The following is a 12828-nucleotide window of genomic DNA, read 5'->3' on the forward strand; positions in this document are numbered from 1 at the left end:
TACCGCTTATGTTGCCACTGCCACCACAAACGCCGTCGCCGCCTTGGAGACAAAGAACACCACCGAGATTGCAGCCAGTCACCTTACAACTAAAACACCAACCAACGAAACCACAAATTCAAGCAGATCTAGACACAAGTAACCTCCCCACAATTAAAACCCCAAATCCAGTAGATGGAGAAGGAGAAAATAAGTGGGGAGGTAAGGAAAAGATAGAGAGGGAGAGAGGAGGAGTGGCCTCCTTTCCCCTTCCTAGAACACAGCAAAAAAGGTTTGCGAAAGAGAAGGGAGGCTAGGGTTTTGATGACCAGGTTAAAAGTACTATTACTTACCTTATATTCCAATTTTGATTAGAAGTATTCAAGCACATGAACTATTAAGTAAAACATTACACGTGATGAGAAATGATTGGGAGTTATTTAATTTTCATTTCTTCATAATATTTCTCATTTTCTTAAGACTTATCTAACATATATAACTTGACCACGTAGAGCGTGTATCGTATGATGCGACACAGATAAGCAATTTCTCTTCTCATTTGTCCATTTATGTACACTTAGAAAAGTGTGTAAATTTGTTGTACTATCCTGGCTATGAGAGCATATATTGGTCATCTCATAGATATGAAATTAATTGTTGTTATATGTATGTGAAAGGGCTTCAATTCTTCTCTCCATTTGTGTATTTTGGCTCTTGAGCAGCAACCACTAAGCCAAGCATCGACAGTGACGAAAAACAACAGCCTTACATAGGCTTTTATACCCAAACAACCTTAGAGAGAATCATAGATAAGATGGCCTGAGGTAACTCTGATTTACAGTGACCAAGGACAACAGCTGAAATGGCTCGAGGTAATCTATTCATGTTTTCATGTTTTCATTTTTATGCTCTGTTAGAATCATTGTTGAAGATGAAATGTCATGCATGTCTAATCATATGATCTATAAATCCATGGTCGTGTTTTAAAGTGCATGCCTTTGGGCTAGACCAAGTTTTGTTTTGTTTTTTGTTTTTTGTGGTAAGAATTCGTTATGTTTTTATTTGTAGTTTTTTTCAAGGGGATGTGATTACTTTACTGTTTGCTTTCCCACACACCTAGCTAGTACTTATTAACTGTTTCTTTCACTACGATAATTGATCAATACACATACCTTAATTTTGCCCCATCTTAGGTATGAGATATTAGGATAATCAAATAATTTTTTCAGCTAAATTAATATTTTTAGTTTATGATCTCGCATTATTTGCTATAATAATATTTCTTGATCTAATAGATTCGAGCTAGCATTTAATGTTTTAAGAGTTGATTTTCGCGACGAATATTGTGTGTGTGTGTCTGTCTGAGATCGCATATGTTAAATAATCACTTGGTATATTTTTCTTTCTTTGATTCAACAATTATCATCTAATGATATTTAAAATCAAGATCATGCGCGATTTCAATAGTTAATTAAGGATCAGTTTTGGAGTGTTCTTGACAGTGTAAAAGCACTTCCAAGTTTAGTGAAAACACACTTTAATTTTGTAATGTTTGGATGTAACAATTTATTTATTTTTAAATGTTTCCTTGGATGTTTTTACTAGGAGCACTTCAGCATGGATATATATGCAAGAATACTAAGTTTTTATTCGAAACTTTTATGCACATCCAAACAGGTCCTTATTTGGTTAATTATTATTAAGCAAGCTCATTTTAAGTTTTATATTTTATTTTATATATTAATTCACCTGTTGAGTATACGGTATTGCAATTTATTATCACCTGTTGCAATGCACCACATTCACAGTCCTGAAATAATGCTATATATATGGTACTTGTTTCTCTCTTCTTTCTTCTTCCTTTCTCTTTCTCTCTCTCTTTTTTGGGTTTTGGTTTTAATAGAAAAAGGATGCGTGTATAGCGATGTGGATATTCAGGTACCATTAACCAAAACCAACAAAGGGATCATGGTGCAGTATCTGTCAACATGCACCTTAGCCACCTCTCTCTCTCTTGATCTCCCATCATTAGCATTTGTGGAAAACCATTAGACTTCTAAACATAATAAGCCTTACATATATAGCAAACCCTCATACATTTGTCAACCTTAGCCACCTCTCTCTCTCTAACATCTTCTTCTCCACGTTTTTCTACCTCTGCATGGTTGTTTAGATGTCCTTGATGAGTGCATTTCGGCTTCATTACAATTTGACAAGGTTTTGAACACAAAACCCTGCCATAAAAAGTTTCCCAATAAATGTTGGTGCTAATTAATATTGCACAAAATCTACACGATATTTCTAATGAGTTTTTTGTTGTTTAATTTTGATACAAATTATCCAGAGCATCTTTTCTAATTCTTTTCATTGAATTGGTGTTTTTTTTTTTTTGGAGTTACAGGTGCAAGGAGATCTCGATCATCAGCTGCCAGACAAAACATTGGGATTAAGGATGAGAGCAATGAAATAATGTTCAGAGATGAAGATATTAAGCAACTGGAGAACATACATGAGCTCGTGCGAGGGCCAAATTACGTTGAAGTGATTTGTGGTTGCACAAGCAAGAAATATGGGGATCAAGTCGGCAAGCTTAAGATTTCTTCTACCGGCCAATTCCAAATAAATTGTGAATGCTCTGCACCTTCAACCTGCGAGGAAGGTACTACTTGCTCTAAATACAATTTAATTCTATAGTTTTCATGTAAAGAGTATGGATATTTTCTAATTTATGCTAACTTTATTTTTGATTTTTCTGGACAATATCTTCCTTTGAATATGTTACTAGTGCTTCTCAGCTTATTTCCTAAAGCCATGGATCCATCCATGAACCTACAAAGCCCTTCAAATTTTATTCTGTAACATGGCATTAGAACTTTCGTTGCAAGCTGTTCTATTTCGAATATCCCGAAATCTTGAATCTGTATTTCCTACACTTAAGGTTTTACGAGGCTGCATGTCATACGACTAACTTGATAAAGTTTACGTTGTTGGCGTATTCTTTGAGAACTAATTAAGCTATATATATGAATTAATGCAGTGGGGGTGTTAGAAGAAATTGGCAAATTGACACCAGAGGAATTCGAGAAGCATTCAAGGGAGAAAGAGGGGGGACCTAGAAAGTGGAAGAGCAATATTTGGGTAACAATCAAGGGCAAGAAAGTCCCACTTTGGAAATCAGGGCTGATGAGATATTACAAGCATGCCTCCAATGAAGGCAAATTGGGTTCAAGCAGTCGGCGTAGAGGGACTTTTCACAGGGATGAATTTCTACTTTGCTCCAAGTGTAAGAAAGAACGCAGGTTTCGCCTGCGAACGAAACAAGAGTGCAAAGCCTTCCATTATGCCTCCATGAATAACAAGTGGAAATGCTCTGATCATCCATACGACAAGTGAGTTCCTCTATCTTCCCATCTTCAATCTCATTTTTAAGTACACTCTTTAATTTATTTTAAGAGTGACAATCTGACGAAATAAACCAGAGGCGGAGTTTGAATAGCTTAGTTGGGGACTATTACATAAATATTTTGCAAATTCTTTCATGAAATGCTACAAATGAATCTAAATTCACAAGGAACCACACGTAGGTTGGAGGGCACGACCACCTCAGTCCTGCACGTGACTCCACCGTTGGACATAACATGTATGTTAAAATTTCTAGACATTATATTGTACTATAATTAAACGACTTGTTTTTTTCCATGTTTCAGAATAAAATGTGGTGATGAAGAAGAAAGAGCAAGTCGAAAAAGCTGTAGGGGTTGTCCTCGTACATCAACATGCAAGGGTTGCACATGTTGTGTGTGTCTTGGGTGCCTCAGATGCCGCTACTTGGACTGCAACTGCCGCACCTGTGTTGATTTCATGCAGAATGCCCAACCATGAGCCCCTCTCAATCTCATCTCATCCCTCCGTGTTCAAGATTTTGTGAGTTTTATTCGAGTAGTAATTTTGGATCTTCTAAAATTTCCTTGGATTTCAGAAAAAGATGGCCTTTTATGCCAATGGTATGGTTTTTTCTTTTTTCTGACACTCATATTCATGCTGTTGAGTTTGTTTTTCCTATATTGCGTTTAATACTTTATTTTTAGAGGTGAAGAAAATAATAGAAAACAGTAGAAGTTTGAAGGGTGAGAATAGCTTTCACATCTATTTTAGTTTTGATGAAGTTACTTACAGGCTCAAAGTCAGATGATTTACAACAAATGTTTTGCCATCATCCTTTTGAGGTTTGAGTGAACCTCTCAAGCTCATCAACACTTCGACACACACGCATATACAGGATGAAACATATCGTGAGGCCAACCGGCCTATACGTACAACAAACCTTCAACAGCAGTGTTTATGAACAGATATAGAGTATACATGGCATTCAAAAAGATTGGATTGACTTCAAATGTCTATGGATATTTTGCTCCCTATATTGATATGGGATGCGCGTTCAAGGTCTTCAACCTAATCAAAAATTTCACAGCCGCATGAATGGCTGACTCTGTAGTTAGCTGCTACCCCGGGTCAAGATCAGACTAAGACATGTTCTACAGAAAGACACAAAATGGGCTTTCCCAGTTCAACTCCAAGGGATCAATTTCTCTTGAAGCTAATGAATTACCTACATGGCTCGATGATATACAAAAGGTGTGCAACTTAAAATAAAGACAACGTTTAGTCCTTTGGAACTGTAAGCAACCTACTGGCGTCCAGCAGACGTGCGATTCCTTCCCCTGCCTCTTCGAGCATTGGCAATGCTAACTGTCAAGGAGTTACCTACAGTTCCCAGGGCACTAGGTCCCATCAGCTTCAAGCCAAAATCTTTTACCAAGTATGATAACCTATTTTCATCTCCTCCCGCCACCAGTTCTAATCCACATGCTTGCTCACGAGATATGACTGTATAAAACTGCAAGGGTATGGTTAAGGAATGTTGGAAGTTGTTTGATAACTCTTGTTTATAACTGTCTTCACTACTCCCAACACTAACCCTCATAAGCCCTACTGATTTTGGGTCTTCTGTTGAAGGATCAAATACAAACGAAAAATTCCCAAATGCTAAATCGGGCCTCTTGAATAAATCTTCCAGCATATCATTGCTTGGTCCAACATTCTTTTGCATGACTTTCCTTGGATTGTTTTGGTTACGTCTTGTGGCGCGATATATGCACGAAGCCTCTCTCAGGCCACTCAGAAAGGCCCCATGCATAGTAGCAGGATGTTGCCTATTTGTAGCCTCGCCTGCAAAGAACAGCCGGTTTCCAACACTTTCTGCTAGTAAATCGTAGTCATTGCCAGAGGACTGTACTCTAACATGAGAGTATGAACCATAGGAAAGAGGATCACCACCCCATCTTGTACATATGGTTTGTATCGGCTGAGGCACATCAATCCCCTTAGGAGTATATATACCTGACCAAATACAAATAAAACAAATCTATAAGACAAGAAGGTGGACTAGACCCAGATGGAAGCTTTCTAAAGTCAGCCCAAGCATCAAGACACAAAGACATGAGAAGAAGGCAACCACAAATAATACATACCTCTGAGGACGCTTAAAACTCGATGGAGCAATATGGACGGCTCAGTGCTTTCAAATGTTTGTGCAGCTTCTCCAGCCACTAGTGCAATGAGAACTGGACCTCCAGATACAGTATGGTATCCATAGAACAGAAAGAACTCTCCACGTTTATGGCCATGTTCATTTAGACATCCAAAAGTATCCAGGTCTTCTCCCCAAAAAACATGAGGAAAAACCATAGCTACTTTGTTCAGCAGCCCAAATCCCAACCTTTCAATTGCTGCAATCTTTTTTGGGGGCAACTCAGGTTCAAATCTGATAGCCCCCTTTTTCAGAACTCCAAGAGGAACAGTGCATAGGACCATATCCCCTCGAAACACTTGGTCCCCGGCAATAACTTCAACCCCTTCAGCTCCATAACTAATAGTATTGACAGTCTTTCCATAGAATATGGGAATCCCTTCACACAATGCTTTTATCAATCTCCAATTACCTCCAGCAAGAAAGCAGTGGTCCCCACCCATCTCATAAGGATCATCCTGATCCCAATAAGTAGCTGAGAGATTTGATAGACATCCAGCATTTGCATATTCCAAATTTGCCAGATGCCAGTCAAGAAGTTGCCTCTCCTCAGTACTTCTAGCAACACCATACAACTGCCTCAGTGTCTCCAAAACTGAACCCAAAGATATATCATTTCCAAACCCACCCATAGTTTGTCTGAGTTCCATGACTTTGTCAAGCAACTTATTAAAGATGACTTCAATCTTAGAATCAATGTCCTTATCAACAGGTGTCCCATCAGGCTTGTACAGAGGACACTTATCTCTGACCTTATGAAGCGGAATAGAAAGTTGCCTGGCCAGAACTCCAAGTGGATTAGCATGGATGCCAGTAATGACACTGCCACCAAGATCCACTGCAGAAAATTTGTCATCCTGCCCCATCTTTTGGGTGTAAACTCTTCCACCAGGTCGATTCCTACCTTCTAAAACAGCCACCTTGAAACCCAATGACAGAAGCTGCCTTGCAGCCGCTAGCCCAGCAAGTCCCGCTCCAACAATAATGACAGACCCTTCGGTTGCCTCCTCTGGCACATTAGCCACAAATGATGGTGCAACCCCAAAATTAATGTATCCATTATACAAAAGAAAGTCGTAAGCTGAAGATATCAAATGCTCATAATCACCACTCACAGTTTCTTTAATCTGTCCTTTTGAAAGCCACACTTGCACATTACCCCTCCACCTTGCTAAAATATGATTCCTCACAACAATATAATCATTCTGCTGCTTCCCGCCCAACTCACTGACCACCCCAGCTTTCTTTTCCTCCTCAAGCAGCTCATCAATGGGGAATCCAAGGGACAATGCTATCATGGCCTCAATTTCGGTCTCTTTCTCCAAATCCTCCTTGGTTCTATTCCTTTTCTTCAAAGTACCACCCAAATGCTTCTCTATGAAATCATCCATCAAATTCTCATCATAATTTCGCAAACCCGCTTTCTTCCTTAGAGACCGCTTAGTAACAGAACCATCTGCACCTGGTGTCTCCATTACCCTATACCGTGTTCTCTCAGTGACAGTTTCTTAACCCAAATCAATAAGTCAGCTTAGAAACAAATCAAGAACACAATCCCGCATTTCTTGAACGCCCCAGTATATTTTAAGCAAAGTATCAAACGGGTATATCATCTCAAACAATTACGTCACAACCCATTAACAATATTTTTATGGATTCTCGTATCAATCATTGAGACTTTGATCATCTTTACACACAAATTGAACATCAAATTCACATATATCAATCACTTCCCACAAAACCCATGTTATTTCTAACTCCAATCTGTAATTTAGCCCAAGAAACTCACAGTTTCCATCACTCAGAGTGACAGCAGAAATTAAACTAAATCTAAATTTGTGGCCTAATTTCCGATTTTGCAGTCAGAATTTGAGTGGACAGCGTGTGTAAAATACACAATAAGTTTGCGCAAAAGGTTCTTGCAGGATTGGGAGTGAAGGGCGACTCACCTGGTTGGACGGAGTTGAATCGCAAGCGGGTAATTTTCAGTAGGAGTTAGGGTTTTTCTGGTGCGAGCAAGAAAGGTCGGGAGACGAGTTAACTGAATGGGATTGGAGGGAAATGAAGGGATGGTGGTGGGCCTTGGACGAGCAGTACCCGAAATGTCAAAAAAGTAAAGCTCCGCTAACGAAGTGTTTAGGGCCTGAAGTGGCCTACCAAGTAAGCTCCTAAAAGTAAATTTTTCTCTCTTTTTCCTAAGGAATTTTGTTGACACCAAATTTCTATCTCTCGAGTCTCGACATCTATTAAATTTTTCCCAAATAAAATGACAATGATCTTTGTTTTCAATAAAACGGTATTGTAAACTACTCTAACTTTGAGTGCAAAAATAACACAGTTCCTTAACCAACTGGCCTAACTCACGTCTACAAATCTATTTTTAAAATTACTACAATGAACTTAAAGAAGTTATTTTTATAGAAAAATATCAATTTCCTAGACAATCTAAGTATATTATTACATGCTTCCATTTTTTTTCATACAAGCGAAAGTCATAGTCTAAACTATAAGAGGAGAGGAGTTCTTTACACACGCACTACTAATGTGTCATAGGGGTTCAAACCTGAGACCACTGATCTACAAGTCAAGACTCTTTTCCACTCGACTAGACCCTGTTGACTTATTACGCGCCACTTTAACACACTCACTTCACCTCTTTCTCGGACTTCCTAACCGTTTACTTAGCCAATCTAATTCTCTCATTCCTACGAATCCACCTACATTATGTGGAAAGATTACAATGGAGGAACAAATCATCATCTAGGATAACTGTAAGAAGGATATGTAGACCACGTGTATGGCTCTTCAAGAGAATATTATTTTACAACTCAATTCTCTTGAGGATTGTCTAATTAAATTGCTACTTTCCAAGAAAAACAAGGCACAGGCACAATCCAAGAATTAATGGGAAGGCCATGCGTGAGGCAATACCTTTTGTATGTACGTGCAGATACTCATGGCTGATTTTAATACCAAAAGTCCAATCCTTCATCATCTGCAAGCAAACCAGGAGATGATCAAATTTGTACTTTGAAGGCATATCCCTCTTCTATATATGTGAACAAGTTGCATGTATCTTCAAAATGGGAAAACTAACCAGCAAAGCCCATGTTCATACTTCTAATTCCAGTTACAGAGATTTGATTCTACCCCAAGCTTTGAAAATAAGCATCTAAACTGTAAAGCAGAATTAAATACAGAATAAAAAACTTATAAATAGCAAGGGAAAACCAATTAAGTTGCTACATCTATCAGCTGCTTCATAAGGCCTTGTTTGGAATTCTTTTAACCTATTAAGAACTATAGATGTCTTAAGCAGTTCCGCATTAATCATTGTCCTAGTATTTGTTGCAGGTGCAGCATTTCAAGCTAAAGCATACACTTCTCTCTATTGTACCAACCCAGCAAGCCGATGCTATGTTGACTGTGATTCTTTCCTTCATATCATTTTGTTCATTTTGTTTGTGTTAGTGTACTCAAAATTTATATACTTATCACAAGAATGCCTCTTTCTCTTACATGTTCTCTTGCCACACAGTTTGACATGTTATATCATAAGATTATCAATTCAGATAATTAGTTATGAAGTAGCTTTTTTTTTACCCTTTAATATGTAGTCCAAGACATATGGCAAAAGAACGTTGCTCAGAAATGAGTCTGTTTTATATACAGAGACGCGTTATTTGGCATTTTGTTTTAAAATGAAAGATAAATTTTTTGTATTTTTATCTACCCTATAGTTTCATATAGGACTGGGTGGTGAATCCATGGAAATCATGCTCATTGATAATTCTTTCTGTTAATGAATACAAACTTAATGAAGTGTTTGATATTTTAGACCGTAAGCCAAACTGCAATAGCCCTGGATCAGCATGCTATGATCCCCCCTTCATTAGTGGTGATGGCATTGTTTTCTATTTCCATGGCAAGAGCAACCAGCAGTTCGGCTTAGTCTCAGACAGCAACCTCCAGATCAATGGTCGCTTCATTGGCCACAGGCCAGCGGATCGAACCCGCGACTACACTTGGATTCAAGCCCTGGGAATGCTTTTCAGCTCTCACAGTTTCTCTGTAGAAGCCGCCAAAGTGGGTACTTGGGACAACCAAATTGACCACCTAAGGTTCACTTACAATGGAAACGATGTAGTTTTAGAAGAAGCCTAACTCTCCAGTTGGTACTCTGCAGAAAAATATGTTAAAGTAGTTGAGAGAATATCAAGCAGGAACAGTGTTATTGTGTCCCTTAAGGATGTTGCTCAGATTATAATCAATGTGGTGCGAGTGACCAAGGAAGATGATAGGATCAACAACTGTCAAATGCCTTCTGATGACTGTTTTGCCCACTTGGAATGGCCAGTTTAAGTTCTTTGCTCTGTCCCCAAAAACGAGTATCGAACCTCATTGCTTCTATCGGCAGACTGTGTTTCTTGTATGTTCTCACCACAGAAAAGTGTGGCAGAGAAAGAAGGGTCATCAGCAGTTGTGGATTATGCCACACTTGACTGCACAGAAGATCCTCCTCGAGGATATGGGATTGTTTTCAAGAAATAAGTTACCACAAGCACTGTTTAACAAAATAGGGAACAACTGAATCTCATGGTGCTTTGCATAAACAGCCAGCCCCAACCAAACAATAAAAATATATAATAATATAAAATCTAGGTAGCATCATTCAACAAATAAGATTCTAGGTCTTTGATGAAATTGAAAGAAGACATGTTTCACTACCAAAAAAAAATTGTCATTATCAACCAACGTTTTTCAAGGGCCCAAAATTCCCTTGGAAAAAGTGTTTTTTGAAACAAAAAATTTTGTCTGTTGGAAATATGTCACGGAGCTGAAATTTGTGACAAAAGAAATACCCTCGGAAAAAGTCTCTATGATCGTTGGAAATATAATTATTTGGCTAGAAGACTTGGCACTAACTTTATTCACAACAAAAAATATGTTTGTCGGAAATAGGATGATTATTTTCGAGGGATTTCTCATTCCATCGGAACTGTTTGACTATTTTCGAGGGGCTTCTCATTCCATCACAATTGTTTGACTATTTCTAAGAGGCTTCTCATCCCGTCGAAATGGTTTGAATATTTACGACCAGAAATATGTCATCTCGATAATATCATTACATTTTTGAGGTCAAATGTGTCGTTGGTATGTTCTCGGAAAAAGTTGGAAGGTCAATATCCCATTGTAGAATAAGTAGAAAAATATAATCAATACTATGTTAGAGAAACTTTATGTTAGTGACTATAATGATTGTTTTACATTCGATAAACTATTTTCTTTTTATTTCTTTTGTATTTTGTTTTATTTTTGTTTGTTTTGGTTTTTTTTCTTACTGTCGTTGACTTTGTTTTGTTTCATCCTTGTTTTGTTCTTACTTTTCCGTTTTTTTTTTCTTTAGATTAGTAGTTGATTCATTTTTTGTCTTTATTGCGTTTTTTTTTAAAAATTTATTTATTTATTCTTGTTTGAATTCACATGCAATATAGAGATCATTTAGGAAGATTTGCTAAAAGACATGAATCAGAAACTTTGTTTGGCAATCTTTTTAATACATGCATGTACTGAATTTGAAACCATGGGTGATCTTGTTAATCAAGGGGAAAATCCTCCGGTGTGAACTTTGAATAATTATTTGCTTCCTAGTCGTACTTCATCTTCCTCATGCGTTGTTTTTCCTACTAATATGTCCAATTATGATTTTAAACCTGGCATGATTCAACTTCTTCCTACTTTTCATGGGATGGATAGTGAAGATCCATGTGTGCATGTTAGAGAATTTGAAGATGTTGTAAGCACGTTTTATAACCAACATGATAGAATTGAGATCATAAAACTAAAATTCTTCCCATTCTCTTTGAAAGAAAAAGCAAAAATTTGGTTATATTCATTGAAGGCTACGTCTATAACTTCTTGGAATGATATGACTCATGCATTTTTTTCAGAAATATTTTCCAAATCATAAGACAATTGCTTTGAAGAAAAAAATCTCAAATTTTTCGCAAAAATAAAGTGAAACATTATACCTGTTAGTGCTCAAAACTAGACGAGTAGCAATGGGCCCAACTTAAAGATGAGGTGGATGATCGAGGGATCAGAACTACCTTCGGCAAGCCGTGTGTGATCTACGCAAAGAGAAAAAAGAAAGTAGTTGGTAAGGCCTAAGGCACCGGTGTGATACCAGCCGAAGGCCCTCTGATGCTAAAGTTAGTCGAAGAAGAATAGCGTAAGCTATTGACAATGCAAGGGCATAAATGTCAAGTAGAACTCTTACCTTGTATCTGGGGCAAGGGGCTCAATTTATAGGGATTTTGGGTGTTCTCTTAGTATGAAGTTTTCGATGTGGGACTCGTGGGAATAGCTTGGGAGGCTGCCACGTGTCCCAGTGAATATACCAGTGAGGAACCCGAGAAATCCTTGCAAGATGCCTTATGGGAGGCTGAATCGGCAGGAAGTGCTGAAGGCACCTGCCAACTGTCAAACAAGTAATTCTAAGTTGCGATAATGCAAAGTAGTACGTACCTTAGACCTGAGACATCACAGTTGTCTTGTGTACGACTTGTTTGTCTTTAAGAACACTATGCAGTCATGTTAAAATATATGACTTAAAGGAGCGCATCGAGATATCTAGCATGTCCACAGAGTCATGTGAATTTACAATAAGGAATCACTATTCTTAGTAAGAAGAGAGAATACTCTAAAGATATGATTCGTTGAATCTTTGGCCAGAGTATAGGATGAGAATTGAAACAAGAATGTTCGCAATCACATCCAAGTGAATCATATAACCTAGAAATGTTGTATTAGGGATTTGACATGAGTTTACCGTATCCCAACAATATGACTTAGACTGTTGTGTTAGAGAATGACCGAATTGCATTGCAATCTCAAACTGACTAGGATATCTAAATGAATTCTATTTAGCTTGGGCAACCATCTTATTTTAGGGTTTTCAAGTTGGAAATTTGGAAGAGAGGAAATATCAAACCTTTCTCTCAACATCCCCATTGGCCGGCCACTTGGTAGAGTGAAGAGCTAGCACTCTCTTCTCTCATCCCAATCATCCTTGGTGAAGAGATTTGGGGAGGTGCATATCCTTTGTACCTATTTGAAGAGCCATAGTGGAGCATTATCAAGCAAGAGATCAAATCTATTACTTGAACATCTTAATAGGTTTCAAGATTCGCTCCAAGGGTAACCATTCTTCATCCCTCTCCTTTAAAATGGATTAAAGAGTCAAAGTTGCAATTTTT

The 12828-nt window shown here is 38.0% G+C and overlaps 2 protein-coding genes and 1 pseudogene across 2 annotated transcripts; 2 read left to right on the forward strand and 1 right to left on the reverse strand.

Moving 5' to 3' along the window:
* The first annotated feature begins 2202 nt into the window (after positions 1 to 2202).
* On the forward strand, positions 2203 to 4006 carry LOC110772954 (protein ULTRAPETALA 2-like). The gene is made up of 4 exons (XM_021977441.2): positions 2203 to 2239; positions 2381 to 2638; positions 3017 to 3368; positions 3687 to 4006. Exons 2-4 carry the CDS (start codon positions 2449 to 2451, stop codon positions 3859 to 3861), a joined length of 717 nt encoding a protein of 238 aa, XP_021833133.1. The 5' UTR covers positions 2203 to 2239; positions 2381 to 2448; the 3' UTR covers positions 3862 to 4006.
* Positions 4007 to 4317: 311 nt separating this feature from the next.
* LDL2 (LSD1-like2) lies at positions 4318 to 7680 on the reverse strand. The gene is made up of 2 exons (XM_021977440.2): positions 5511 to 7680; positions 4318 to 5379 (listed from the first exon to the last, which is right to left on the reverse strand). The coding sequence occupies exons 1-2, from the start codon at positions 7042 to 7044 to the stop codon at positions 4667 to 4669; spliced, it is 2247 nt and encodes a 748-aa protein (XP_021833132.2). The 5' UTR covers positions 7045 to 7680; the 3' UTR covers positions 4318 to 4666.
* Positions 7681 to 8484: 804 nt separating this feature from the next.
* On the forward strand, positions 8485 to 10120 carry LOC110772947 (uncharacterized; annotated as a pseudogene).
* The last annotated feature ends 2708 nt before the right edge of the window (positions 10121 to 12828 follow it).

Source organism: Prunus avium, chromosome 4 (assembly GCF_965620075.1).
Source record: "Prunus avium chromosome 4, drPruAviu1.hap1.1, whole genome shotgun sequence".
NCBI lineage: Eukaryota > Viridiplantae > Streptophyta > Magnoliopsida > Rosales > Rosaceae > Prunus > Prunus avium.

What these genes read in the sequence shown, in the direction of transcription:
- LOC110772954 (XM_021977441.2), top strand. Translation starts at nt 2,449, where the DNA reads ATGTTCAGAGATGAAGATATTAAGCAACTGGAGAACATACATGAGCTC. An exon ending in ACCTTCAACCTGCGAGGAAG is followed by an intron (nt 2,639 to 3,016) that starts GTACTACTTGCT and finishes GAATTAATGCAG; the next exon opens with TGGGGGTGTTAGAAGAAATT. An exon ending in TCTGATCATCCATACGACAA is followed by an intron (nt 3,369 to 3,686) that starts GTGAGTTCCTCT and finishes TCCATGTTTCAG; the next exon opens with AATAAAATGTGGTGATGAAG.
- LDL2 (XM_021977440.2), bottom strand. Translation starts at nt 7,044, where the DNA reads ATGGAGACACCAGGTGCAGATGGTTCTGTTACTAAGCGGTCTCTAAGG. An exon ending in AGTTTTAAGCGTCCTCAGAG is followed by an intron (nt 5,380 to 5,510) that starts GTATGTATTATT and finishes GTATTTGGTCAG; the next exon opens with GTATATATACTCCTAAGGGG.